Source organism: Amblyomma mixtum, chromosome 3 (assembly GCF_055824585.1).
Source record: "Amblyomma mixtum isolate Tamu chromosome 3, ASM5582458v1, whole genome shotgun sequence".
NCBI lineage: Eukaryota > Metazoa > Arthropoda > Arachnida > Ixodida > Ixodidae > Amblyomma > Amblyomma mixtum.
In genome coordinates, this window is record NC_143014.1 from 207,595,015 (window position 1) to 207,621,173 (window position 26,159).

A 26,159-nucleotide genomic window follows, 5' to 3' on the forward strand; every position below is an offset into this window, starting at 1 on the left:
AAACGTAAATTACATGAACAAGTTTACAGAGCTAAAGTCTAGTACTGTTAACAATGAAATGAGCCCATAATGCCGAATGTTAAAAGAGGGGTGCCCCAGTGATCCATGCTTTCCTTTTATGTGCACGATTGCATACGCCAGTACTTGCATGATGACTGGGACTAGAAAATGGGATTCAAGCTGCAGTGCGTTATTCAAGGAAGACGAGAAAATTTGCTGCCTCATATAAAAAAAATTTCCTTCAAGTCGAGAAATGCAGCATGCATAACACAACGTAACAACTTTTCCACATGTGCCATGTGTGCTCCATAACATTGCCCTTACATGCAGAAAGGTTTACATTGGCCAAACGGGCCAGCACATCAATGAAAGGTGGCGAGAATACTGCTTCTTTAGTTTTCCACTGCAAGAGCAGATCTACCTCACCACCGCTGACAGTGTGGACGCCATGACCACTGTTCAGCAATGTTGGCATTCTAGGAAGAGGTAAGGGCATCGAGAATGCAAACATCTAGAGTCCTATTGCATCAGAATGCAGTGCAGTAACTGTAGCAGTATGTTGCCACTCTGCCTGTTAAAAAAGGAGTTTCCTTTCTTCCAGACGGTTGGCGACAGACTTGCTGTATGCTTTTTCCTACCCCCGTTTCAACGTTAATTTGGCTGTTATTGGTTGCTCTGCACGTGGCACCTGTTCGCGTTGCTCGGGAATGCATTCTGCAATAAAGCACAGTTCTTAACCAATCTCACTGTGTGTGCCTCCCTTTTCTGATCCATATTTTTTTTAGTGGAATTCCCTACAAGAAATGGGTGCACACAGATATAGGTTTGAACTAATGCAAAACATTGTTACGTGACGGCAAGCTGATGATTGAGATGAGATGACAGATGGCTACTGAATGTTTTGTAATGATGAACGGCCCAGCGCGAGCCCTCCTGTCTGCGCCACTGCACAGTTCGTCTTCTTCAACTCCGGCAGACTACCCGAGAAGGAGGTGAAGGGCTTGCCGCCATGGTGGATGAGACAATCGGCGAATGAGTCCCGGTCCACAAAGCATCCGGGTAGTAGGGTGGTCGTGGTAGTAGTTGATGTCGTGGTCGACGTTGTAGCCTCGACCAAGTGTAAGCGCCGAACCACGCGCTTCGGGGCTTACATGTTGGTGATGTGGGTGTCGTTGTACGTGGTCGATGTCGTGATCGTTGTTGGAGTCGTTGTTCGCAGTGTGCACGTCTTCGTTGTCGTCGTACTCATTGTCCACGGCTTGCAAGTTGTAGTGGTACTCATAGTCGTTTTTGGTTTGCATGTTGTCGATCGCTTACACGTTGTTGTGGTTGGCTTACGCGTAGTTGGATTGGGGGTGGTTGTTTTGGGCACCTCACACGTACACGTACCCTCTGGCAGGGGCGACGCTCGGCTCCGCCTGCGCAGTTGGAGGTAGAGGTGTGCAAAACGGCTCACTTCAGTGAGCGGCTCCGAACGGCTCAGCTCATTAACCGGCTCATTTGAGCGGCTCACCGGCTAACTTAAATCTGCAACAGTGAGCTGCGATTCTTTTGGAGAGAGGAAGCCGGCTCTCTCTCTTTCACACTGAGTTGTGCCCGTGGACGGTGGACGTCCCAAACCGTTGCATCGGAGCGAGAAAGCAACTGCTCTCCCGCCCTTCCTGGCAAGAGTTGCAACCACCCCCTCACTTTCGGCTGTCTTTTGAACCGGTCTTTTTAGAGAACAAGTGAGACGTGGCGGCGTGGTTCAGTAAAAGTGAGCGGCGGTTCTTCTGAAGAGCCGGCTCTCTCTCGTTCAGTGAGCCGTACCGAACGTTCCTTTCAGTCTTCTCGCAAAGCATTCGCAAAGAATGGCACTGTTCGTTGACCCCTGCTGTTTGAATGCTGTCTCACAACTCTCACCGATCTTGCATCGTGTGTTGATGCAACACTTTGAAGTCATTCTTCTTCGAAGAAATTAGTGAAAATACCTATCGTTATAATTGGCTATAATTAATTAACTAAACACTCTACAGTCATCAAACTTGGTGTCGGGGTTACATTTTGTCCCCTCTAGGCTCTATCTGATGCTACCATGCGTTTCCTTCTACCCTGAATAGTTGCCGCATTATTCGTGGAAGACAGCGTTGCACCGGACGTTACCTTGGCCGCGAGTATCAGCCATAAAAGGCTTTCACCTTAAAAACGCGGGCGCAAGCAGCGGTGCACCCGCGGAGACATCCGAAGGCAAGGGGGTGGTTGCGAAGGGTGGGCACGGCCGGTCTCGACGCGCTCGCTTGAGAGAGCGCGCGCGTCGAGACCGGCTGTGGGGTGGAAATGCAGTTGCTTTCTCGCACTGCTAAATAGATGGCGCGCAAATCGCACCGTGCATTAATCGTGCAGAAGCCCCGGCTCTGTACGGTTTGGCACGGTCAGCACGGCTCACTGAATGAGAGAGAACCGGCTCTCCAAAAATCCGCCTCTCACTTTATTGCGCCACGGCTCACTCGCTCTCTCTCTAAAAAAGAGCGGCTTAAAAGATCCGGCTCGCTCCTGAGCGACCCATCTCTAGTTGGAGGCGCCAGCTGTCCTTCGGCGGCTCTCGCGTTGGGCGCGGGCCCGCAGGCGATCCAAGAACCAATCCTCGTAGTAGCGGTGCTTTCGGAAGGGTACTTCTCGCCTTCCAGAGCTGGTTCCTCGGCCAAGTGCTCCCATACGACAGCACGCTTGCCGCGGCGCCGCGGCTCTAGCGGGTGAGCCTCGACGGTGGCAGCCAGCAGAAGGCCAACGACGATGAAGAAGACGATGATGAGAATGTGAATTCACAACTTTTCCTTCTCCGTATTTTTTGTTTTGTAAAATTCTAGCTCTGCGTTCCAAAATTTTAAAAATACTCCATTCCCTGTATATGAGTGCGTTTGTGTCCGCTATGCACCCTGGCCGATCCCCCGCCGTGGGTATGTTCCATTAAGCCCGAGGACATCACCATCCTCATCATCAGCGGAGGAAAAATAACCCGGTTCCAAAGCCAGACTTCAGACCGTGGTAGGAAACAGCCTGACAGTGGTGCCATCGGTGGAAGCAATTTAGGCAGCAATTTAGCAATTGCTGGTGGAAGCAATTTAGGTGCAGAGTAGCGCGGGGTGAACTCGGCGCTTGTTCGGGAGTTCCAGAAAAGGACGAAGGCCGTGAACAGCACAAGGCGGAACGCATGTCACCAATCGCAAAGAATAACAGAAAGGGACCACGAAGAACGTCTGTGGAGCCATCACCGGGACAACCTCCCTTCAATGCAAGCCAGATTCAGTTTTTGCAGGACCTCGAAAGGTATCTGCTTCAAAACGAGGCAATGCCACGCGAGAAACAGCACCATGCTGCACTTGGCATACCCTTTGGTCCCTTGCCAACGAATCGGTTCGATGGCTGCGATGCGTCCAATCATCAGCTGGAATTGTTCAAGCAGCACAGGATTCTGCCTTTGAAAAAGAGATCCAAGCGTTTTCCAAGATCCCACTTCTACTGTCACCTCTGTCATCAGCATTTCGATGATGTGTGGTACGTTGAAGAGCACTTGGACCAAGATCAACACACCAGCAAGAAGCTTGTCAGTGACATGCGGGTGGCCATCAAGAACCTTCCCCATTCAGTCGACCTTGTGTGTGACGCGATTGGCGCTGTCATCGAGAAGATTGTCGAGGAGCACCGCCTGAGTGCGGAGGAGGTTGAGCTGCGGAAGAGAACGGCTGCTGATCTGGAGATGTACATCAGAGAAACACTGCCGGATGTCAGGTTCCACCTCCTTGGCTCCTCTGTCAAAGGGTTTGGCTTGAAGACAAGCAATGTCAGTGTGGAGTTGTCTTCAGCTGGAAAAGCGGACTGTGCCGAGCTGTTTGTTGGCACGGGCATCCTCCTTCAAGGATGCCCCAAGTATGAACAAGTCACAAAGAACTACTTGTCCAAAGTGCCATGCATATGTTTCAAAGAGGTCAGCAGCAAGCTCTCTTGTGAAATCAGCCTCAACAGCTGCAACTCGCAAAAGACTTCGAGACTGCTTGACAACTATGCCTCGCTGGACCCACGAGTTAAAACTCTGGCCGTTGCTTTCCGACTGTTTGCCAAGCGCTGTGGCTTGGACCAGCAAGACCGAGGCACTCTACCCGGACATGCATTTATTATCATGACTGTGTTTTTCCTACAACAGTGCAAGCCTGCTGTACTTCCTGTTCTGCATGAGATGAAAGGTGCTAAGGAGTCAGAGTCATACCTGAAACCTAAAGACCTGGAGGGTCAGTGGAGCTGTAAGAATGACCACAGCGTGGGTCAGCTGTGGGTGGATCTTCTGCTCTTCTATTCTGCCGAGTTCAAACTCAACAAGCGGGTGATCTGCATCAGACGATCCTGGCCCCTTTTCATTACCGAAAAGAAGTGGAGCAGGCTCCACATTGCCATTGAAGACCCTTACTCACAGAAGCGCAACCTGGCACGCTCCATCCCCAGCGAATGGATGCACCTGTTTATGAAGTGCTGCCTCTGCACCTCAGCCATCTACATCCTGCAGCCGCAGCTGCACACCGCCGAAGTAACAAAAGACGAGCTGGGTGAGGCCAAATAAAATTCTCGGCAACACCATGCCCAAATCTTGTAGAAATCTAGTTGTAGATGTCATCTAGCTGTGGAAAGCCTGAAGCCTTTCTGTAGCTGTGCTAACATGATGCTAAAAGTTGGCTAAAAAACATCTTGCAAGAACATTTCAAGCCTTCCCTTAGAATTAGTTTTTTTGCTAAATCTACCACTGATCACTGCAGTAAGCTATGCATACACCATTTGGTGCACTCCTGCAGCCAAGCAAGGTTTGATCCTGGCCATATTGGCCATTCAGGCATATGACTAAAATTTAGTCACGCGTACAGCCACCCAAATTTTTAACTAACGTGCACAATGGCCATTTTCCTTGCCCTAGCAGCAACTTTGCGTGGATCAAACTTGTGGATAGGTCAAGATTAGGCAAGGGCTTGGTGAGCCTCTGCTTAGTCTTGATCTCTTCACAGGTTAACTGTTTTGTAATGCGCAGGAGCGCAGAAAAGTGGCCGTCACACTAGCTAGTTAAATATTCGGGTGGCTGTACAATATCGGCACTTGTTAAAAATCCCAATTAAAATCATTTTGCATAAGAGCCTTTCAATATGCTACCCTGAAAAATACCTAATGTTGTCACAAGGGCTTCTGCCAAAGGCAGCAGAATGACTTTAGTTGCAACTGATGTGGACATGCAAAGTAACTGTCAACTTTAACCAATACATGGCAACATGATGACTTGACCTGTACAACCAGTGGAGCCATTGCTCTATGTGTGACTGAGTGTAAGAAAACTAACACATCGCATTTACATTTGTGAACAAAGATTTTATTGCCTAAAAGACTATAGGCAAGAAGGAGAAGTTCACACTTTTAATTAAAAGCACTGATGTAGAAATAGCAAGCCTGAACAAAAATAGATGCAGACTTCCACTTCATGTGAGATGCTCGTATCCTGGGCACCCCAGCAGCCCACGATGCAACAGACTTGCACTGGAGGCTTGCACTGCATGGTCCTAAGCAGGCAGTGCCTTAGAAGAATCGGAATACATGCATTAAAAAAATGGCCATGATAGTCATAGACAGCAGTCACACAGTAACGAGGTCAGTAACGAGGTGCAACCAAAACAGATGCAACAAAAAGCTAAAACAGGAATTCACTGATGGAATCTACCCGTCCTCCTCCAGCTCCACTGATTGAAAATCAACCACCAGCTCCTATCGCACATGCACAGTTTATGTTAGACAGGCGTATCCAACAAATGACAACTGTCAAGCACACTCATGCCACTCAGGTGCAGTAGGCACCTCGTGGAACCAAATCGCGGCTTCTTCCCCCACGTGCGTTTGTTCTCAACCCCTACCAGACGAATTTTCGCCACATTCCAGAGGGTGCCACATCTTGTGAAAAAGGCAGATTGATCTATGCCTACTCCCTTGGCCTTTGTCTGTCTTCTTGAAGAACATGAAGCTTGCTTCTGTTTTATCTCTACCATCCATCTATTTTCTACAATCCCTTCTGAATACATAGTATCTAAGCCTAATACCGGTTAAAAGGCCCAATTCTTTTTCTTCAACTCTTTCCAAAACAACCTCAAATTGAACTTTAAGAATAATGAGAGTAATTGGCATGGTCCTCAAGCCGATGGCATTAAAGTTCAAACTGCCAGTCCCTTTCAGTAACATGTAAAACGAGGTACCATAAATTACAGGAATGTTTTTTACTTTCACTTCAGTACGAAGACCGCGGACTATGCAACCAAGTTTTATGACAACGAAAAAGCACCATTACAAAATAAACGAAACCGACAAGCACCATTCCAAAAAACCTTAAAACACCACATGGAAAACCATCTGTTGTTGAGAGAGCAGAAAAATCACTTTTAGCAAGTATATGCATACTGTATGCTTAAAAAGCACTCCGGAACAGCCACTATGCTACTCAAACAAATATTTATACACAGCAAATATCAAAGTGGCAAAAGAGAACCGTTTTGATTATCGTTTTGTGCATTCACTGCTGGATCGTTATAAAATGCTCATTAGAATTAGCAGACAGCACTCATTACAGCTGTACGATGGTGGAGGCCACTATTAGCCACACGGAAATGAAGGCACAGAGCCGAATACACAACCCGATGCCTGCCTAGATGCGGAAGAGTGTGAATAAATAAAAATGAAATGCATTTAAACCAGCTTATTGGGAAAACAATGAACGTGATTGCGATTCTGTGCTCCGGCCTTGAGCAGGAGACAACTGTCACCAAGATGGCTGCACAAATATAAAGAGAATATGAGGTAATAACAGAGCTAATTAATGCGCAAGTTGCTTTGCCAGACGTAAACAAAAGTGAAGCCCACCTGCTGCCCAGCTGCAATTATCCAGTATATGTTAGAGTATGATAAATTGCAATCACACTACTTGTGCAAACGATGACGCTGCTTTCTTGCAGCACATCTTTGTCGGGCACCTATTCATCCCCTTGGGAACTGGAAGTGCAAACGATGACGCCGCTTCCTTGCAGCACATCTTTGTCGGGCACCTATTCATCCCCTTGGGAACTGGAAGTGCAAACAATGACGCTGCTTCCTTGCAGCACAACTTTGTCGGGCACCTATTCATCCCCTGGGGAACTGGAAGTGCAAATGATGACGCTGCTTCCTTGCAGCACATCTTTGTCGGGCACCTATTCATCCCCTTGGGAACTGGAAGTGCAAACGATGACGCTGCTTCCTTGCAGCACATCTTTGTCGGGCACCTATCCCCTTGGGAACTGGAAGTGCAAACGATGACGCTGCTTCCTTGCAGCACATCTTTGTCGGGCACCTATTTATCCCCTTGGGAACTGGAAGTGCAAACAATGACGCTGCTTCCTTGCAGCACATCTTTGTCGGGCACCTATTCATCCCCTTGGGAACTGGAAGTGCAAACAATGACGCTGCTTCCTTGCAGCACAACCTTGTCGGGCACCTATTCATCCCCTGGGGAACTGGAAGTGCAAACGATGACGCTGCTTCCTTGCAGCACATCTTTGTAGGCAACCTATTCATCCCCTTGGGAACTGGAAGTGCAAACGATGACGCTGCTTCCTTGCAGCACATCTTGGTCGGGCACCTATTCATCCCCTTGGGAACTGGAAGTGCAAACGATGACACTGCTTCCTGGCAGCACACCTTTGTCGGCCACCTATTCATCTCCTTGGGAACTGGAAGTGCAAACGATGACGCTGCTTCCTTGCAGCACATCTTTGTCGGCAACCTATTCATCCCCTTGGGAACTGGAAGTGCAAACGATGACGCTGCTTCCTTGCAGCGCATCTTTGTCGGTAACCTATTCATCCCCTTGGGAACTGGAAGTGCAAACGATGACGCTGCTTCCTTGCAGCGCATCTTTGTCGGCAACCTATTCATCCCCTTGGGAACTGGAAGTGCAAACGATGACGCTGCTTCCTTGCAGCACATCTTTGTCGGCAACCTATTCATCCCCTTGGGAACTGGAAGTGCAAACGATGACGCTGCTGCCTTGCAGCACATCCTTTTTGAGCACCTATTCATCCCCTTGGAAACTGGAAGTCCTAAAGCAAATAAAAATAAACTGTGAAAAATCCCAAAGAACACCACATTTGCTAAATACCAAACTAGACCGACATGTTTTTTTTTGTGTGGAACGTGAAAAACTTTCCTTGTTTTTATGTCCCTAGGAAGGCAACTTGCACGCATTTCAATCAAGCGATGCTTCGTATGCACAGTCTACAAACAGATGCTACAAAGCAGCAGGCATCACAGGTAGCCAGGTCTTGACTATTGCTAATTATAAGTGCACAAACTGCCCTCTGCTGTTAATTGAAACTCGAGACAAGCATCTTGCTTTGCTGACACCCTGTTTAAATGGCTGACATGACTCCACTGAATGTAATATATTTTTTATTTTATTTTCATTTTACACTGAGCAATTCTTTTAGATATTTCTTTTCTTCAAGTCAGCAATACCTAAAATGAACAAAGCCAGGGCACTTTTTTAATTCTCTTCAATAAACTCTCACTATACCAAAATAAAAAAGAAACATCTTTGAAGAAGCAAACCTGCCTTTTGTTCTACTTCATCGGAATGTAGTGCAGCACACAACTGGAGTGACGCAGAGCTATCGGAAGTCAACAGTTTATCTGAAAAGTTTTTTGAAAAAATCTTAAATTGCCGAAAACAGTATTAACCCAGTTCTTATGCAGTAACAGATGGTAGTTTAACTGTACTCTGTGGTATTATACCTTCTCATTATTTTTTTTCTCCATTTAGAACAAAGAAAATAAATGCCTGTTTTGCTTATGACTATGCACATGAGCTATGTTTGATTAATTACCCCTTTTTAGCCATGTAATATTTGCTTTAAATATTTTTTCCAAGCACAGTAAAAGAGTAGAATTGGCTCACTAATGACAAAATTTTACAGCTATCTCTGGCGTCACTGACTAGAAGTCCAAGTTTTGCTAACTACTTCGTTGCTGTATTACGTTATATTTTTTTCATTTGGTTTGAAATGCATTTGTTACTGACTGGTTGAAGTAGCTATAGTATGTTTCCTTATATTGTGCTCGGCTGCTGACCCGAAAGACGCGGTTTCGATCCCGGCTGCGGCGGTCGAATTTCTATGGAAGAGAAATTCTAGAGGCCCGTGTACTGTGCAATGTCAGTGCACGTTAAAGAACCCCAGGTGGTCGAAATTTCCGGAGCCCTTCCCTACAGCGTCCCTCATAGCCTGAGTTGCTTTGGGACGCTAAACCCCATAAACCAACCAACCTATTCTCTTTGTTTACTGCCACTGAGTGGTTGTTTATTATTGTTACTTGTGATTATTGCCTGAACTTTTGAAACCTGTACATTTATTTTTTTTTGCCCTGTATTCCTGTGCCCAGCCTACAAAAATTGCTTGTGGGATTGCAGCAATTACAAAGAATAAATTATCTAGATATCCCAGACTTTGAGAAGTGCGCAATATTGTGAACAGGTTGTGGGGTTGAAATGGGGGAGATAAACATGTTCTCCCCGCTTAAGCGCGGCTGACACAGTTCAAAACCGCGCTGACCCCCACCCCGTGGTCGCGTACGCTACCGAGCGCACGCCGACCACGGCGGGCCTTGCTCTGCGGGAACAAAGGAACGACACACTGGCTGACACAAACAAGGCATTTATTGCTGTAACAACAATAACGCCAGCTAGCAACAAAATACACTGAGGAATCTAGGATGTCCGACTCACCAGCACGGCTACGAGCGAACGTCCGCCCACGGTAGGGCAAAGGGATAAACTCCGAGGTCGAGCGGAACGGGCTCGGCGGGAGTAAGTTCCGACCAAGAGGCGCCCGTCGACGAAGAGCGAAGCTTTGCGCGTGAACGTCCACACGCTATCCTGTCCCAGGGAGAAGAGACCTAGCCTTCCCCCGCGCGCGAGCGGCCAAACACGCCATCCGTGGCGCTGCTGTCGCTGCGACGCGAGCGCCCTCCCCTGTTAGCTAGAGTAACCAAACTAAAGGGAGTGCTTTTCGGGGGCAGCTAACAACAGTGGGGTGCAGAGCGGGAAAGTGAACGCAGGGGACGAAGGCGTCCCCACATCCCCCCAACCTTAAATAGACCCACGCGCCTGCAAGTTACATGCTATGGAGGAGTCTCCTGGTCTTCATGCACTTGAGGCAGGTCGTGCAGCGGAGGTCACGCCGACAGAGTGCACGCAGTCTTCCGCGGTATTCCGAAGGCGGCGTGAAGGTCTCCGCTGGGACGACTCGCATGGCCCGCGGACTACGTGTCCGCAGGCCCGCAAAGAGTAGGGCCGGTTGACCACTGCAGGGCAGGATTCCGCAGTAGTCGCCAGGGCAACAGCAGCCAGACGTGGCTGCTGTCTGGTCTCGCCACGGCTGCCCCGGATGGATGCGGCGAACAGGATACAGGCCGCTCCGTCGCAGCAGGCGGCAGCGAGACGATGTGCACAGGACAGCAAGCCGCAGTGGCTCCGCTGGATCTGAAAGATTGCCAAAACACACTCCGCATGCCTTTAACGTAGGTCACGGGAGGGGAAACGGCGTACACAAAGGCCTGGTGGCTCAATGCTCAACTCGCTAGCAAAACGTGTCGGGCGGCTGTGCAACGCAAAGTTCGAGTGAACAAAGCCCTTTCTTGAGTTGAACGAGAATGCTCGGTTCATGCGAGGTTAAAAAAAAACAGGCGGCCAGCAAAGTGCGCCCCCTCTCAACACCACGGTCCGGTGGTCGTGTCACTTTTGACATGGCGCAGGCAGCTATAATAGCCTTAGGCCTCACTACCATAGTGGCGGTCGATGACCCCCAACAAAAGAAAGACCCGAAACGGGTTTCGTGCGCGCAGCCGCGAGGAGACATCAGCGTTGTGGGGTGGTCCTCCCCGCTCACTGCACAAAGCAGCTTTTGAGCGATCGGCGCCCACCGTATCGGACGGTGTCGGAACGCCCGGTGCCGAGCTGCAATACCAGCGAGCTCGTAATGGCACCCGTGGCCCCAGGCCACCCGGCTCCCAGAGCCGCGACTCCCAGAGTCGAAAAAGAGACAGCGAGAAAATATATACAGAAAACTCGGACCACCCACGCGGCTTCCGTACTCACTCGCTTCGGGCTCGGCAACTCCGCGGGCGCTAGGCCTCGCGCTCCCTCGATGCGGACCAAGTGGTTCTTGAAGAAACTCCAGGAAGAAAACTTCACAAAAAAACATGCTGAGCATGTCGAAAAGTTCAAACATGCTGCAGCGCAATACACCTCGCACTCAAGAAAGCATGCCGCAGGTCCTAGCGATCAAAATTCACTCTAGGCCTAGCACTTGTCAAGTCCGGACAAAGAGCGTTCCTCGAACCGAACAGACTGTCGTCCAATGTTCCAAGAGCAGGCCCCACGTTGGGCGCCAGATGTGGGGTTGAAATGGGGGAGATAAACACGTTCTCCCCGCTTAAGCGCGGCTGACACAGTTCAAAACCGCGCTGACCCCCACCCCGTGGTCGCGTACGCTACCGAGCGCACGCCGACCACGGCGGGCCTTGCTCTGCGGGAACAAAGGAACGACACACTGGCTGACACAAACAAGGCATTTATTGCTATAACAACAATAACGCCAGCTAGCAACAAAATACACTGAGGAATCTAGGATGTCCGACTCACCAGCACGGCTACGAGCGAACGTCCGCCCACGGTAGGGCAAAGGGATAAACTCCGAGGTCGAGCGGAACGGGCTCGGCGGGAGTAAGTTCCGACCAAGAGGCGCCCGTCGACGAAGAGCGAAGCTTTGCGCGTGAACGTCCACACGCTATCCTGTCCCAGGGAGAAGAGACCTAGCCTTCCCCCGCGCGCGAGCGGCCAAACACGCCATCCGTGGCGCTGCTGTCGCTGCGACGCGAGCGCCCTCCCCTGTTAGCTAGAGTAACCAAACTAAAGGGAGTGCTTTTCGGGGGCAGCTAACAACAGTGGGGTGCAGTGCGGGAAAGTGAACGCAGGGGACGAAGGCGTCCCCACAAGGTTTACCCTGCACACTTGTAAATGCAGGCTGGGCTAGACAAATCCCCATAAAATGGACAGATGACCACCACATTATCATACACAGAAATAGTTACCTCTTTGCTATGGTGTTAATACGTGCCTGGCAGTTTTTGAGCCAAGCCATAACTGCAGAACGTCCTTCCATGCCTGACACTGAATGCGGGTTGGGATTTTTCCAGAAAGACTCTACAACAGGTACGTCACATTATTAGCTGAAACATATCTTCATATTGCCTTAAGAAAGGCAAAACAAACATGAAAAACCAATCATATAGGCAGATTACTCTCATAACATACTAATCCCACAGTAAGAATGAATGCTTATACAAAATGCCTGTTGTCATCTCTGGCCCCTACGTTTGACAAATAGCTTTCATCAGGCAAAATATAGATTGCATGCAGCTGTCATGAATTGTATCTCAGCTCTGCTGTGCTTTTCCATATCTATGTCTAAGCCCACTGTTCACCTTCACTACACAAGTGACAGACAAAAGGAATACTAGCTTGGCCTGCTACACTCTTCTTGCATCTGTAGTGATGAAACCTCGCAGTCAAAAAAAACCATTGGAACCAATTGGATTTCCAATGGGTTCCAACTGGACGAATTCAGTTCCCAATTGGTTCCTATTGGAATGGTGTTCCAATTGGATGGTCCAAATGGACTATACAATTGGACCATTTGGGTTTCCAATTGGTTCCAATTGGATGGTCCAAATGGACTATCCAATTGGACCATTTGGGTTTACAATTGGTGAGCCCAATTGGTCTTACCCATTGCATCCAATTGGTCTGCCGAACTGCACCCAATTTATACAATGAATGTTTGCATGTTTGACGAAAAAGGTAGAACTAATATGGTACTTACAATAAGAGCTATCAGCAGCTTAGCCTAATAAATTGTACTCATCACCTACACCACCACCGGAGCTGAAATTAAATTAAATATCTGCGCTAAGTGGGCAAGCGCCACCGGCCCCAGCATGAGAGCCTAATAAATTGGGTATATAAGTTGGAGGAGAAGTGTGTTCTCTGGATGTACGTATTGAGCTAATGTATGCTACTAGTGCCTGAATGTGCAGTGTTGCTTGTGTGTGATGCATGTGTGTCTGTTGGCTTTGATTTCCATAAAAGCATGCTAATTTCAATTCCGTAGAAAAATGTTGATTGGCACGGCAGAGTGTTTCCCCGCAGTCCTCATAAATCAGTTTTCCTTTTGCACATTACAATGTGTTAAGTTGTACAAATATTCATCCAAGATCCTAGAGCATATTATTCCAACAATTAGCTACCTTTCTCAATGAACGTAACATATTTTGTGAATATTTTCTGGGTCAAATAACTGCCTGGCCTAATGGGTCCAATTGGCTAGTCCAGTTGGATCCAATTGGTCAGGGGCTAAAAACACAACTGGAACCAATTGGTTCCAATTGGAAAATCCAATTGGAAGCAATGGGAATGTCCATTTAGTTCCAACTGGATTGTCCAATTGGTTCCAATGGTTTTTTTGACTGGGCTGTCTGTGAAAAGAAGAATCCGTAGAAATGATTAACAAGCGCTCCTCACCTATTCATTCTCACTCTGCAGTAGTCAGATATTGCAGAGGTAATTGGCATACTTCAGCCTAGATTAGTTACCCTGCTGATTTTTTTTTTACTAAATCAGGTTACAAGAAAGTAGGGCTCCCATCCTTAAAATGCATTATACCACCCAAAGTGAACATGTTATTATGGATATTAAGCAATATCCATAAAATAACATGTTGCTTTCTATGAGCAGCTGTCGAGGTAAATAACTCAATTTCACAGATACACATATCCTACAAGAAGCCTCTCAAAAATATTTGTGCACAAAGCTAAAATGTAATGTGCACTTGTCAGAAAGTTTTTTAGGCACTTGTGTTCTGTTTGTTCCCTGCAGCATACTGCCTTATTACTATCCGCTACACGAGATGTGACCAGGGATGTCTTAACAAATCATGGTAGTGCGTGCCAATTTCTATGTTTAGTATAATGACTCTTGTTTCAGATAGACACTCTCTTTAAACTGAGCATGTGTGAAACTGACTTTCTGTTCTTGATTCACACTAAGTGCACTTGCAGCTATTGACCTTTGACCCGTTCCTCTCAGGAAGCGTTGTGCTATTTTTATACCAGCTCGACAGTTATCACCAACTATGCGACACAATAACAGGGACTACAAGCAGCTCTGCATGGCTCTGAAGCACCGACTAAAACAATATCCACTGGTTGATGTATAGTTAAAGGTCAACAAAAAGGAGTAAAATCACTACCACTATCTAAAGCTGCACTGAAGACAAATGCTCCTAATTGCTCTCAACTCTAAAAGTGCAGATTTAATGAACACTCACTAACAATAACCTTGAAGAGCTCTATGTTCACTAAAGCCTTCTTCCCCTTCTGTCCGTACTAAGTGTAGTTAACACCTACGTAGTCATGGAGAAGAAGCTTCAGCATATTGGCTGTAGTATTGTGTGCAGTGGTACCACCGACATGTGAGAGAACCTTGCGCTGTTGCAAAATAGCCAAGCATTACCTTGTGCAATCTTAAAGAATCCATGCCCTGCTTACCAGTTGCTTGCGAGCTGCCTCAGAGTTCTTCAGGCTCTTCTCCACCTCCTCCACATCATTTACAGTCATCAAAGGGTAACTGTGCCGTGCAGGCTCCTCAACATAAACCTCACCCTGACCAAATAATGAAATTATGACCTCATTCTGTGCTTTTAGAAATCCAATTTCTTTTAAAATTGTATGTGCTGCCACTGAAAAAGAAAAATTGAAATACAAATAAAACATACCAAAACTTTTAGGCTACAATTTCTTTTTACTCAACTACACGAATAATTTTGATGAAAGCTTTGTATGCACTAGTATGACCTACCGACAGCTATTTGTACTTTTTCACATCAACGAAATTTACTAATTTCATCATGTAAGTTATGCCTCACTGATATCAAAATCAAATCAGCCCAAAAAAACAGTGATACAGCCATTAGATAATTTGCTTGAAGTGGTTAAAAAAATTGCCAGGAGGAAATTACTGACAGTTTTGAGCTTTACAGCAGATCCATAGTATATTAAACATTTTAAACAAGGCCTATCAAGCTCCTAAACTGGTAACTGAATTTACTAAGAGTGAAACCATTAAAGTCACACTATCAACTATTAGCAAAAAAAAATCTTACACAGGCCACTTAAATGAACTGCTTGAATAGAGCAGGGAACATGCACTGAAGAAAAGCCCTCACGTGATATTTCAGTTTTGATCACAGCTGCCCAGCTTTCGTGATCATATCCTGAAAGTATAAGAAATGGGCAGAAAGCAAGCAGATTATTACCATTTTGAACATAGAAAGTAATGCAATATCAAAGAAGATTGATATATGCTAAAAAGTAACAGTTGACTTTCTGCGGTGACTCCTTTTGGCTTAGCCAGCTAAATTTAATGGCAACGGTGTCAGCGATCAAATACTTCAGCATCCGCATGACCATGGATGGTACATTTCCCCCACCAAACCTTGCAAGCCCTGCAACCTATTAAAATAAATGGGACGAACGTAAACAAGGAAGTTAGCTTCAAAATTTCTAGTATAAAACAAGAATTCTAGAACACTTTACCTCAGTATATCATGCATGATAAATGCACTCTAAATAATCAAGGCTGATTAATAAATTTTATCATTTTACAAAATTTTGTTTCCTACAGCTAAAAATCCTTTGAGATATCATAAGCTCAATATTTTCTGATCTCTATTCTAATGCATTTCCAAGTCAAGTCAGGTTCAAAGACAAAGAAGACCACACAGAATATAAGATATTGAAATGAACCAGCACATGTGTAAGTTATGGTCTAACACTAGCCAGACCTTTCATCAGTAAAATATTGTTACACCCACACTCGATTTACCAATAATAACTCAGGCAGGGGGTGGACTTTTCGATTTAAACTAAAAAAGAAAGAAAGCGATTAAAAGTACGCTGAATTAAATTTTAAAAATTTGGGTTTTAACTGAAAAAAGATGATTATTCTTGACATGCAGTCTGCAGCCAACAGGCAGTTCGAGTAGGACACTCAGACACAAGAGAGAAATAACGTGCGAAAGCCAGGGGTGCGATGAGACTGTGTACCGTTTGATTTGGTTGTGGTTTGGTTTATACGGGTTTAATGTCCCAAAGCAACTTGGGCTATAAGGGCGCCATGGTGAAGGTCTCCAGAAATTTCAACCACCTGAGGTTCTTTAACATGCACTGACATCGCACAGTACACGGGCCTCTAGGATTTCACCTCCATCGAAATTCGACCACCGCAGCCAGGCCAGCAGCTGAGCACCATAACCACTGAGCCACCGTGGCGGCTGTGCACTGTTTGATTAAGTAGCAAAGTTGTACATTCAAGGAATCACTCCGCTGCATAACAAGCATCTGCAGACTAGAGGGCTTCACACTGCTGTAAAGTGTCTGCAAGAGCATAGAGCTGTTAACCATCATCCCCGCTTAGGACAGTTACTTGGTCACACATGTGTCTCCATTGCACGTAGGGACACTCGAAACCATGCTGAGATGCCAAGAAAAAGTGTTTTAGCTACCATGACGGCTCAGCGGTAGTTTCATTGCTGCTGTCACCCCACAGATCCCGTGATGCCTACACTCTTGCTCAACAGCCCAACCAACCGACTATCCGACCGGTCGACAGACCTTCAAATTGTGTGTTTGTTCAATAGTTCTATCCTTTAACTTCTGTTCATCTTTTACCCGACGACAACATTTCCTTCTGAAATTAACCACTGCTGTGATGACCAGTAATTAATGACAAGTATTGCATTAATTACTAGAAAACTGAATACCCTGGCTGACAAAAAGTCAATAAACTTGACACTTTTGACTGCACAAGAATACCACAATATATCACTGAAAAAAAAATATCAGCAATTCATGGACAAAAAATAATATTTGCCAGAGAAAAACAATTAAACCTGTTCTGAAATAGGCACTGAAAAATGTCCATCAAATTTTAAAGAAAATAAAAATGGAACAGTTCAGCCAACTACACATGGGCTTGCTTTAAGCAGGCATGTTTCCCTTCCACACAGATTCAGTTACACTGTTGATAAACATCTGTATGCCCATCCTTCCCGCTAGTATGGCTATATATAGTGCAATTTTACCAGCTGCTGCTGCTTGCTGGTTGTTAGACTTGAGTCAAACTGCTTAAGTTCATACAGGGACTCAAAAGGCTGCAGAATGAGGTCAGGCTTCCGCTGGTCATCTTCAAGAAGCCTTTAGTTCATGAGAACATTCATTTGATCCACTATATGATCTACACAAATCTGCAAAATGTGGAGAATGCGAAGCACATCTTTTCGGAAGACTGAAAGAAATATAGCAAACGTAAATTACATGAACAAGTTTACAGAGCTAAAGTCTAGTACTGTTAACAATGAAATGAGCCCATAATGCCGAATGTTAAAAGAGGGGTGCCCCAGTGATCCATGCTTTCCTTTTATGTGCACGATTGCATATGCCAGTACTTGCATGATGACTGGGACTAGAAAATGGGATTCAAGCTGCAGTGCGTTATTCAAGGAAGACAAGAAAATTTGCTGCCTCATATAGAAAAAATTTCCTTCAAGTCGAGAAATGCAGCATGCATAACACAACGTAACAACTTTTCCACATGTGCCATGTGTGCTCCATAACATTGCCCTTACATGCAGAAAGGTTTACATTGGCCAAACGGGCCAGCACATCAATGAAAGGTGGCGAGAATACTGCTTCTTTAGTTTTCCACTGCAAGAGCAGATCTACCTCACCACCGCTGACAGTGTGGACGCCATGGCCACTGTTCAGCAATGTTGGCATTCTAGGAAGAGGTAAGGGCATCGAGAATGCAAACATCTAGAGTCCTATTGCATCAGAATGCAGTGCAGTAACTGTAGCAGTATGTTGCCACTCTGCCTGTTAAAAAAGGAGTTTCCTTTCTTCCAGACGGTTGGCGACAGACTTGCTGTATGCTTTTTCCCACCCCCGTTTCAACGTTATTTTGGCTGTTATTGCTTGCTCTGCACGTGGCACCTGTTCGCGTTGCTCGGGAATGCATTCTGCAATAAAGCACAGTTCTTAACCAATCTCACTGTGTGTGCCTCCCTTTTCTGATCCATATTTTTTTTAGTGGTATTCCCTACAAGAATTGGCTGCACACAGATATAGGTTTGAACTAATTCAAAATATTAAGCAAGTCATAGTATCATGAATGCACAATACATTGTTGTTAGTTACTGCGATAAGAAAAGAACCTTGAATACCACAGATGAAGCAGTAAAAGTGCAGAGAAAGTATATGCAGTTCATTACTGCAAAGGCCTGATTTCGTTAAAGCACAAGCAGCCACTTGTGCTTATATGTGTGTTGATTGCCAGATTACACTGGTTGCAGTGAAATTAAAACAAATCAAGCAACATGTGGATCACAGAAGTGCAACAGTAACAAATACATGAAGTGATTCCCATGTTCTCTGTACACCGCTTTTACATTGAAAAACAGTGCAAAAATTCAGAAGCTACAATTTCTTTCAATGAAGTGTTCAAGCACCCCTCCCAAAAAATGAGTATGTCAGCAAGTAGTGGCAGCTTACCATTTTCTTGTATCTCCTGTTCGCTTGCTGCAAAAACAACACACATTTTTTCCTTGCGTCAAGACATTTAAAATATACAAAGAATCACATTTGTTTCTGCAATTTGTGAACCCAAACCTCAAATGCTGTAGAGTAAAAATGTAAAGCAAATACATGCTCTGCTGCTAAGCTTAATCTCTCTGAAAAATTCAGATATCTCGTCAGATGGTTCGAGGTCGGCGCATTGTTGGTCAGCGAGGCAGGAGGCGCTGATAGCACTCAGTAAGATGTGCATTCACCGTGCATTACACCAAATAAATATTTCACTACAATAAATATGCAGATTTATGCAAACTGAATCCTAGTTAAAGGCACAACACCCACTATACCTATAGCATGAACACGTAACATCAGTGGCCAACATCTTGCCTCTTTACATCAATCCTTTGAATTGTTAAGAGCAATGGCAAACAACCACAAACCACCTGTAACTGCCCATCCATACCTGACTCTGACAAAGCTGGCGGAGACCGTTGATCCAAGAAACTAACAAAGGAAGCCTCCAAAGAAGTGCCTAGAAAAGTGGGCAACAACTGCAATTTCAGAAAATTACAATTGAGAATTTACAGCTTGTCTACAAGCTACATTAAACAAAAACAATAGATGTCATCTTCACAATTTTTTTTTGATACACAGCAAAGTTTTCAGAAGTATTCCTCCATCATTGCCATCCTATGGTCCTTCAAGCCCTTGGTTTAGCTCAAAGAAGAAATAAAGTCATGAAATTTTACCAACTACCAATTTAAGTTTAAGTAAGAGCATAAATTACACAAAATCACTTCATAACCAGCCACTCTTTTAAAACTCAGTGTATTACAACAATACTGCAAGATTAAATACACTGTCTGTATGTGTAAAAGAAACTAACAATGACACAATGCCCAACTTTCTGCCTCAACAATAACTGTCATGCCTACTCTATACTGTTCTAATACTTATGCTCCCTTAATAACAGCCACATAAAGGAAACTCAAAACATTATAAACTGTGATATACAATGGCTTTACTTTTCGTTTTGTTGTGCTTTGTATTCCATCTGCCTTATAGTTTTTGTTTTTCGGCATAGATGCAAACTGACTAACTCAACTGTCATTCAATGTGAAGATACAAGTTGTGTTTCTGATTCTGTGTTTGTGAACTATTATTCCATTTTCCACTGTTTTTGTCATCTTTGTAATGCCAAGTGGAGGTTTAAGTGGCCACATCAAGCTGGCCAGAGCAGATTTTAGCCCTGAAAGCCTTCCAGTGCTATCTGGAAAATAAAAATTCAATTCATTTGTAATATTGCCTTGCAACCCAGCTTAGACCTGCACAAAAGTTTTAACCCTCAGTGAAAATTTCTGTAAATTTTCTCTGGTGGTTAAATGTTTAGGGGAATCCCCCAAGCTGGAGTAGGTTTGTATAATAACAGAGTAATTACTCATTGGCATCCGTCCAAGCGCAGCCATACGGCTACAAAGGAAAGCTATACAGCTTTCTCAGAAACTTCGTAGTTAAAGAAAAATTCGTCCTTCTCGGGACCAGAACAAATTTTTCTTTAACTACGAAGTTTCTGAAAAGCGCTTCCTTTGCAGCCGTATGGCTACACTTGAAAATTTTCTCTTATCTGCAATTTATGGAATGGCATTTCTTCAAAACTTTTGCACATCAAATTTTCCATACAAATATATATATTTGTATACTTGGGACAATGAAATTTCATACACACATGACAAGCATGCTCAAGATTACTTAGGTGGCAGTATTATATTGTACTGAAGATGATTGGACAACAACACAAACAAAGATGACTACGCACCTCTCACATGGCAGACCTCAAGCTGATCTAATTCAAACAAAAGTTATTGTTACATCTCTGAAGATAACTGCTGCACACAAACCCTGCCTTACAATATGAGTTCAAATACATAAAGCACCCAAGCAGTTTGATCTTCACTGGAAACAACAGAACCAAGAACAAAATATATTTGAATTCATGCATGCAGAAATATTCTGACATACGTGTCACTGATTGTGAACAGTTATGAGACTGTGGCATCCTTGAGTGATTTCCATGAAATGATGGCTCACGGTGTCCCACTTGCAGCAGCCTCCTGTTGTCATGCTGCTGAGATGCAGATGCTTAATCCAAAGCTTCTTGGCAGCTCAGACACACTGTCTGCAATATTATAAATCTTGTACAAGAAGTTAGCAAGGGCTAAACTGACGTAATTTCAGTAAGGCATATGGAAAGCAATCTAATCAAAATATATGCCCTTGCTTTTCCCGAAATTACTGAGAAGAAATGTGATCTGTACTGCTAAAAGGCATGAGTTTGTAAACAATCAATTTCAAGTGGTGTAAACATGCTCCAAAGTTGTAATCTGCCGTCTTGGGAAAAATATTCCTACTGATGGTTTTGCACTGCACTGTTCTTAAAATAACAGAACACGGAATTTTAAGGATCCAATCTTTTTATCAGTACAATGGAAAGCTTGCTCGCTGAGGTGCTGTATTCCGCAACGGTTTTATTGGAAACGCAGGTAATTTTTACTGAGAATTTTTAAATCAATGCATAAGCCTGTTTTCAAATATCCTGATGCTAGAAACCATGATTAGCGAGCGCGATGGTGACTGCACATCGGCAAAAGTGCTGTAGCAAAAACTAATGCAAATCTCACCCACCAGACAGTAAGAAGATATTTTTAGTATATGGAGTAGCGTCCATTTCAGTTTCTGTACCCAAAATTGTTATGGCACAGTGATCCATGTCTCGTCGATGAAAGTTTTAGTCGACCGCGGTTGCTGCTCGATCCAAGCAATTTAAAACACTGCGGCGCTATCTAGTTACAAAAGCTAAAAGCGCAAGGTCGACAATGCTAAGGGCACGCTGGAAGGAGTGTAAAGTACAATAAAACAAGAACACTCCTGAATGAGAAAAAAAAAAACTCACACTTAAAACAAATAGGTGATATTTTACCAACATGCGGACACGTGGTGGACTACAGTGATAATGGCGGGTTTCACCGCAAGATGGCTTTTTATGAAATTTTCAGTGCCATATTAGATATAAATCCTCATTTCTTTGATATTGCAGTGCTCAGTTGTTAGTCTGAGGCATGATATTTTCATTTCTGCCATAATCTCATGACACGTTTGGCCAGTGTTCTGTCCCTTTGAGAAAACAATGATATGAATGAATTTTCATTTCATTTCATTTTAAACAGCTTTGACGAATGTGGATGGGCATGAGATGGTAGCGATGTCATTGGAGAGGTCGTTCCAGCGTACAGAAACACAGTGAAAAAAAGAAGCGGCACAGGTAACAGTACGGGCACGTGGGCGAAACACTTGGAAAGGATGACGAATGTGGTGGGATATGCCGGCTGGCGGGCAATGTAGGGAGCGCAGCGCAGCGAACTGTGGAAAAATTTATGGTGTAGGCAGAGGCTAGAAATACGACAACGAAGTGAAAGGGGCACTAAACTGGATTCCACTTTTAAAGATGTCACACTGATGTCGTGCGAATAGGAGGAATGAATGAATCTGGCTGCTCTGTTTTGAAGTGACTCGAGCGCATTGATAAGGTAAACTTGATGAGGATTCCAAACTGGCGATGCATGATCTAACTTTGATCTGACACGAGATTTATATGCTAGTAATTTTACCTGCTGTGGGGCGTGGCGAAGATGACGTCGTAAGAATCCGAGAGTTTTATTAGCCGAGGAAATGATGTTAGTAACGTGTGTGACCCATGATAAGTTGTTACACAGCGTGACGCCTAAGTATTTGTATGATGAAACGGACTGCAGGTGAACGTTAGCACTACATATGGGAAATCAAGCGGGTTACGGCGGTGGTGGAAGGACAAACATTTACATTTATGCGGGTTCAGTTCCATTAGCCAACGGTCGCACCCTTCCTGTATGTGGTTTAGGTCATCTTGAAGGTATGTTGGGTCGGAGGCGTTAGTAACTGTGCGATAAACAACGCAGTCGTCAGCAAACATGCGAATGTTAGAGCACACATTGGTCGGTAAGTCATTAATACAAATTAGGAATAGAAGCAGGCCTAGTACAGAACCTTAAGGGACTCCTGATGTTACTGGTAGCGAATTGGAATCTTGATTGTTAACAACGACAAACTGTGACCGATTAGTCAGAAATTCTTCTATCCATTTTACTGTGTCGGGGGGCAAGTTCAAATGGGAAAGTTTTAGGATTAAGCATTTATGAGGTACCTTGTCAAATGCTTTTGCAAAATCCAGAAAAATGGCGTCGGTCTGTAGGCTAGAATCAAGATTAGCATGTAAATCATGAATGAATAGGGCTAGCTGCGTTTCACAAGAAAGAACTTTCCGAAAACCGTGTTGAGACGAATGGAAAAAATTGTTCGTGTCGAGGAAGTTTATGATATGTGTATAGATGACGTGTTTCATTAGTTTGCAGGGTACGCTAGTAGGGGAAATGGGTTGGTAATTTAACGGCGAATCTTTGTTACCTGATTTGTAGACTGGAACGACCTTTCCAGTTTTCCAATCGTCCTCTTGAGAGTGACTGGGTAAAAAGTAAGCATAAGAACTCGGCACAAATATCACTAGTGTTCTTTAGAAGTTTCGAGTTAATATTGACTACACCAGATGAAGATGAAATTTTCATGTTTTTAATTAAGGACGCAATACCCAGTGAGGAAAATGCGACTACCGGCATAGCATGCTCAAAGAGTAAATTAGATGTATGAAGTTGTGTTTCGGTTTCATTAGTAAAGACAGATGAGAACGCTGCATTGAATAAAGTAGCGCACTCAGAGTCGGTCATAGTCGCACCTGATTCATCTTTGAGGGTAATCGCGTGTTCATGATGAGAGTTAACGGCTTGCCAGAACTTCCTGGGGTTATCGCTGAGCATATTAGGAAGGTCTTGATGAAAAAAGTTGTGCTTGGCGTCATGGATAGCAGTTTGATATGATTTTTCCTCAGCGCGGTACTTCGCCCATGCGCTTTGCGTTCCATGGGCTCTTGCTGAGCGGAACAGGCGCTTCTTTTTATTTTCCAACCTTTTAAGAGTTTTAGTAAACCATGGTTTGTGTGGATTAGCGTGGAAAGTTATTTGGGGAATGAATGCATTGACTAGGGCATCAAGTTTATTCTAAAATGCTAGCCAGTTCTCATGAATACTTCGTGAATGAAAACTTGAGAAAAAATTTCCAAAAAACGCTGTCAGTTCAGCATTCATTATATCATAATTACCTTTGTTGTAAAGGCGGATGGTTTTATTGTATTTTGGGCTCCTGATTGCTTTAAAGTCGATGTTGACATGCATAGTTTTGTGATCACTAATCTCAGGGAGGTACGTAATGGGCTGAACGCTATCTGGGCAATTAGTCAGTAATAGGTCTAAAATGTTCGCACAGTTTTGTGTTACGCGCGTAGGTTTCGATATTACTTGAGTAAGGTTAAAATTGCAGCAGAAATCTAGAAATTCCCTTGCTTCAACCATTATTAGTTGTCGGTGCAGGCTGGTGCTGCCAATCAATATTAGGAAAATTAAAGTCGCCAAAGAGGAAGATGTGTGCGTTAGGGTGCTTCGTGATAAGTTTACTTACGGAATTATTAAGCTGACAGGAAAAATCACGACAGTTATGTGGAGCCCTATAACAGACACCGAGTAAAATCGTGTGTGGTACAGCATGGCAGTGGAGCCATAAAATTTCCAGATCGGACGAGTCATCAATTATCGACAATGATAACTGCTGGCTCACCGCTATCAGTACTCTCCCTCCTCGTGAGTCCTTGCGGTCTTTCCGAAAGACTTGGAAGTCTGGCAAGTCAGTTAGTACTTCGCTATCTGTGACGGCACCGTTCAACCAGGTTTCGGTTAGTATCAGTAGATTGCTGCTAGATGACAAGACAATATTGGAAATAAGTTCGCACTTGGAAAGGAAACTGCGTATGTTGGTGAACACAGCGGACAGGGGAACATTTTTGGGGCGGGTTTTTAGTTGGTTGCGGCGAAATGATTGCTAATTTGATTGCAGCGTACCGATTGTTATTTATTTCACAGTTTGCGAGGTCTCATCAAAAACGTAGCGCCTGGGACCGATATGCAAGGTTTTGTAGCGTAGGGCAAATTTGTCGGAATTAACTTTAGCAAAGGTGACTAGCTGCTTGCGGACGTTACGAACTCTGTGGGAGAAGTCTTCGCCGACGCTAAAATTCGTTCCTTTAAATTTGCGGCTGTTAGAGAGTATTGTGTCTTTGATTTTGTATGAAATAAATTCGACTATTATTGGTCGAGAGCGGTTGGGTTCATGGCGGCTGAGTCGGTGGGCACATTCTACTTCCTCAGGATGAATGGTTAAGCTCAAGTGTTGAGCGCAGTGACGAATGACCTCTCCCTCAGAGTCCGCAAACGTTTCGGAGGGGTTAGAATCGGGAATTCCATAAAATATGAGGTTGTTACGGCAGGATCTATTTTCACTGTCGTCAATGCGGGCCTCGAGGGTTTCAATCTGATGAGCTCGCCGAGTATTTTCAGATTTTATAATTTCTAACTCGGACTTTATGGCTGTGATGGCTTCCAAATGTGTCTCAAGATCGGTCATGCGCTTACTTAAACCAGCTATAGCACCGTCAGTGGATATAAGCTGGTTTTTAAGACCTTGCACTTCGGAGATTAGTTGAGTTTGACCGGCGGATAAGTTTTTTAGTTCTGTGAATACAGCCTCGAAATTGTTAGGTCCTGGGTTAGTTTCAATATCGCCTGCCAAGATCAGCAAGCAGCGAACAACATGAGCACATTCAAACACAAGAAAGATGCAGCATTGCGGGCTCGGCAGATGCACTAAGAAACAATTGCTACTTTTTTAGCATACAAGGAATGCGGATAACTAACCTGCATGATGTACACAAACGGATTAGTGGTCTGCAGGCTTGCACAGCCACCGAACCCACAGAGCGGTGAAGGTGGTCGATGGTCTCTTATATTTCCCGTGGCTGATGTTGCTGGTGATGAGGCTTTCCAGGATGGGCCGGGGAAATAGTATCCAGGGGGAGGCGCTGCCAGGCATGATGAAGTGATGACGTCGAGTTGGGGCCATGTGAAGATGAGATCGTCACTGCAGTAAACTGCAGTGGATGACGTGGTTGCTGGGGAAAGGGCCAACAATGCCGGAAGCAGGGCATTAGCGATGAAGGCGAACACCTGCATGATGTACACAAACGGATTAGTGGTCTGCACGCTTGCACAGCCACCGAGCCCACCTTTTTTCGAGCCACCGAGCCCAATTTTTTCTTACCTTCATCCAAAAAATTATGTGGCCTGCTCACGATGCATGCCTCCACAGCATGAAAGTCATTTGGCTCATCTGCAAATACGTACATCAATGTAGAAAAA

General features: G+C 44.8%; 3 protein-coding genes and 1 pseudogene across 5 annotated transcripts in view; 1 reads left to right on the plus strand and 3 right to left on the minus strand.

The window, feature by feature from the left end:
• The first annotated feature begins 3,592 nt into the window (after positions 1-3,592).
• On the plus strand, positions 3,593-4,591 carry LOC149353452 (terminal uridylyltransferase 7-like). Its single transcript, XM_089575822.1, has one exon. The coding sequence runs from the start codon at positions 3,593-3,595 to the stop codon at positions 4,589-4,591; it is 999 nt and encodes a 332-aa protein (XP_089431948.1).
• Positions 4,592-6,260: 1,669 nt separating this feature from the next.
• LOC149353453 (uncharacterized) lies at positions 6,261-25,790 on the minus strand. 3 transcript variants are annotated; one of them, XM_089582576.1, is made up of 8 exons: positions 25,659-25,790; positions 20,788-20,944; positions 19,232-19,300; positions 18,748-18,774; positions 15,366-15,413; positions 14,689-14,879; positions 12,175-12,286; positions 6,261-8,718 (listed from the first exon to the last, which is right to left on the minus strand). In XM_089582576.1, the coding sequence occupies exons 2-7, from the start codon at positions 20,822-20,824 to the stop codon at positions 12,182-12,184; spliced, it is 477 nt and encodes a 158-aa protein (XP_089438702.1). In that variant the 5' UTR covers positions 20,825-20,944; positions 25,659-25,790; the 3' UTR covers positions 6,261-8,718; positions 12,175-12,181. The 3 variants fall into 3 exon arrangements, 2 of the variants coding, with proteins under 2 accessions (XP_089438702.1, XP_089438703.1); XM_089582577.1 differs by lacking the exon at positions 19,232-19,300; XR_016290990.1 differs by lacking the exons at positions 6,261-8,718; positions 19,232-19,300; positions 20,788-20,944; positions 25,659-25,790 and having other exon boundaries at positions 12,084-14,879; positions 17,283-19,216.
• LOC149353454 (uncharacterized) lies at positions 24,787-25,973 on the minus strand (annotated as a pseudogene).
• A 92-nt stretch (positions 25,974-26,065) lies between these two features.
• LOC149353455 (uncharacterized) overlaps positions 26,066-26,159 on the minus strand; it is a 59,871-nt gene continuing 59,777 nt past the window's right edge. Inside the window, exon 10 of the mRNA XM_089582578.1 lies at positions 26,066-26,130. The gene's annotated coding sequence lies outside the window, so the exon portion shown is untranslated. The remainder of the gene's footprint in view (positions 26,131-26,159) is intronic.

Coding starts and splice junctions, on each gene's coding strand:
- LOC149353453 (XM_089582576.1), bottom strand. CDS start 20,824: ATGCCACAGTCTCATAACTGTTCACAATCAGTGACAC. Junction 15,414..18,747: donor ACAGGAGATACAAGAAAATG/GTAAGCTGCCAC, acceptor TTATACTTTCAG/GATATGATCACGAAAGCTGG. Junction 12,287..14,688: donor AGGCAGCTCGCAAGCAACTG/GTAAGCAGGGCA, acceptor TACCTGTTGTAG/AGTCTTTCTGGAAAAATCCC.
- LOC149353452 (XM_089575822.1), top strand. CDS start 3,593: ATGCGGGTGGCCATCAAGAACCTTCCCCATTCAGTCGACCTTGTGTGT.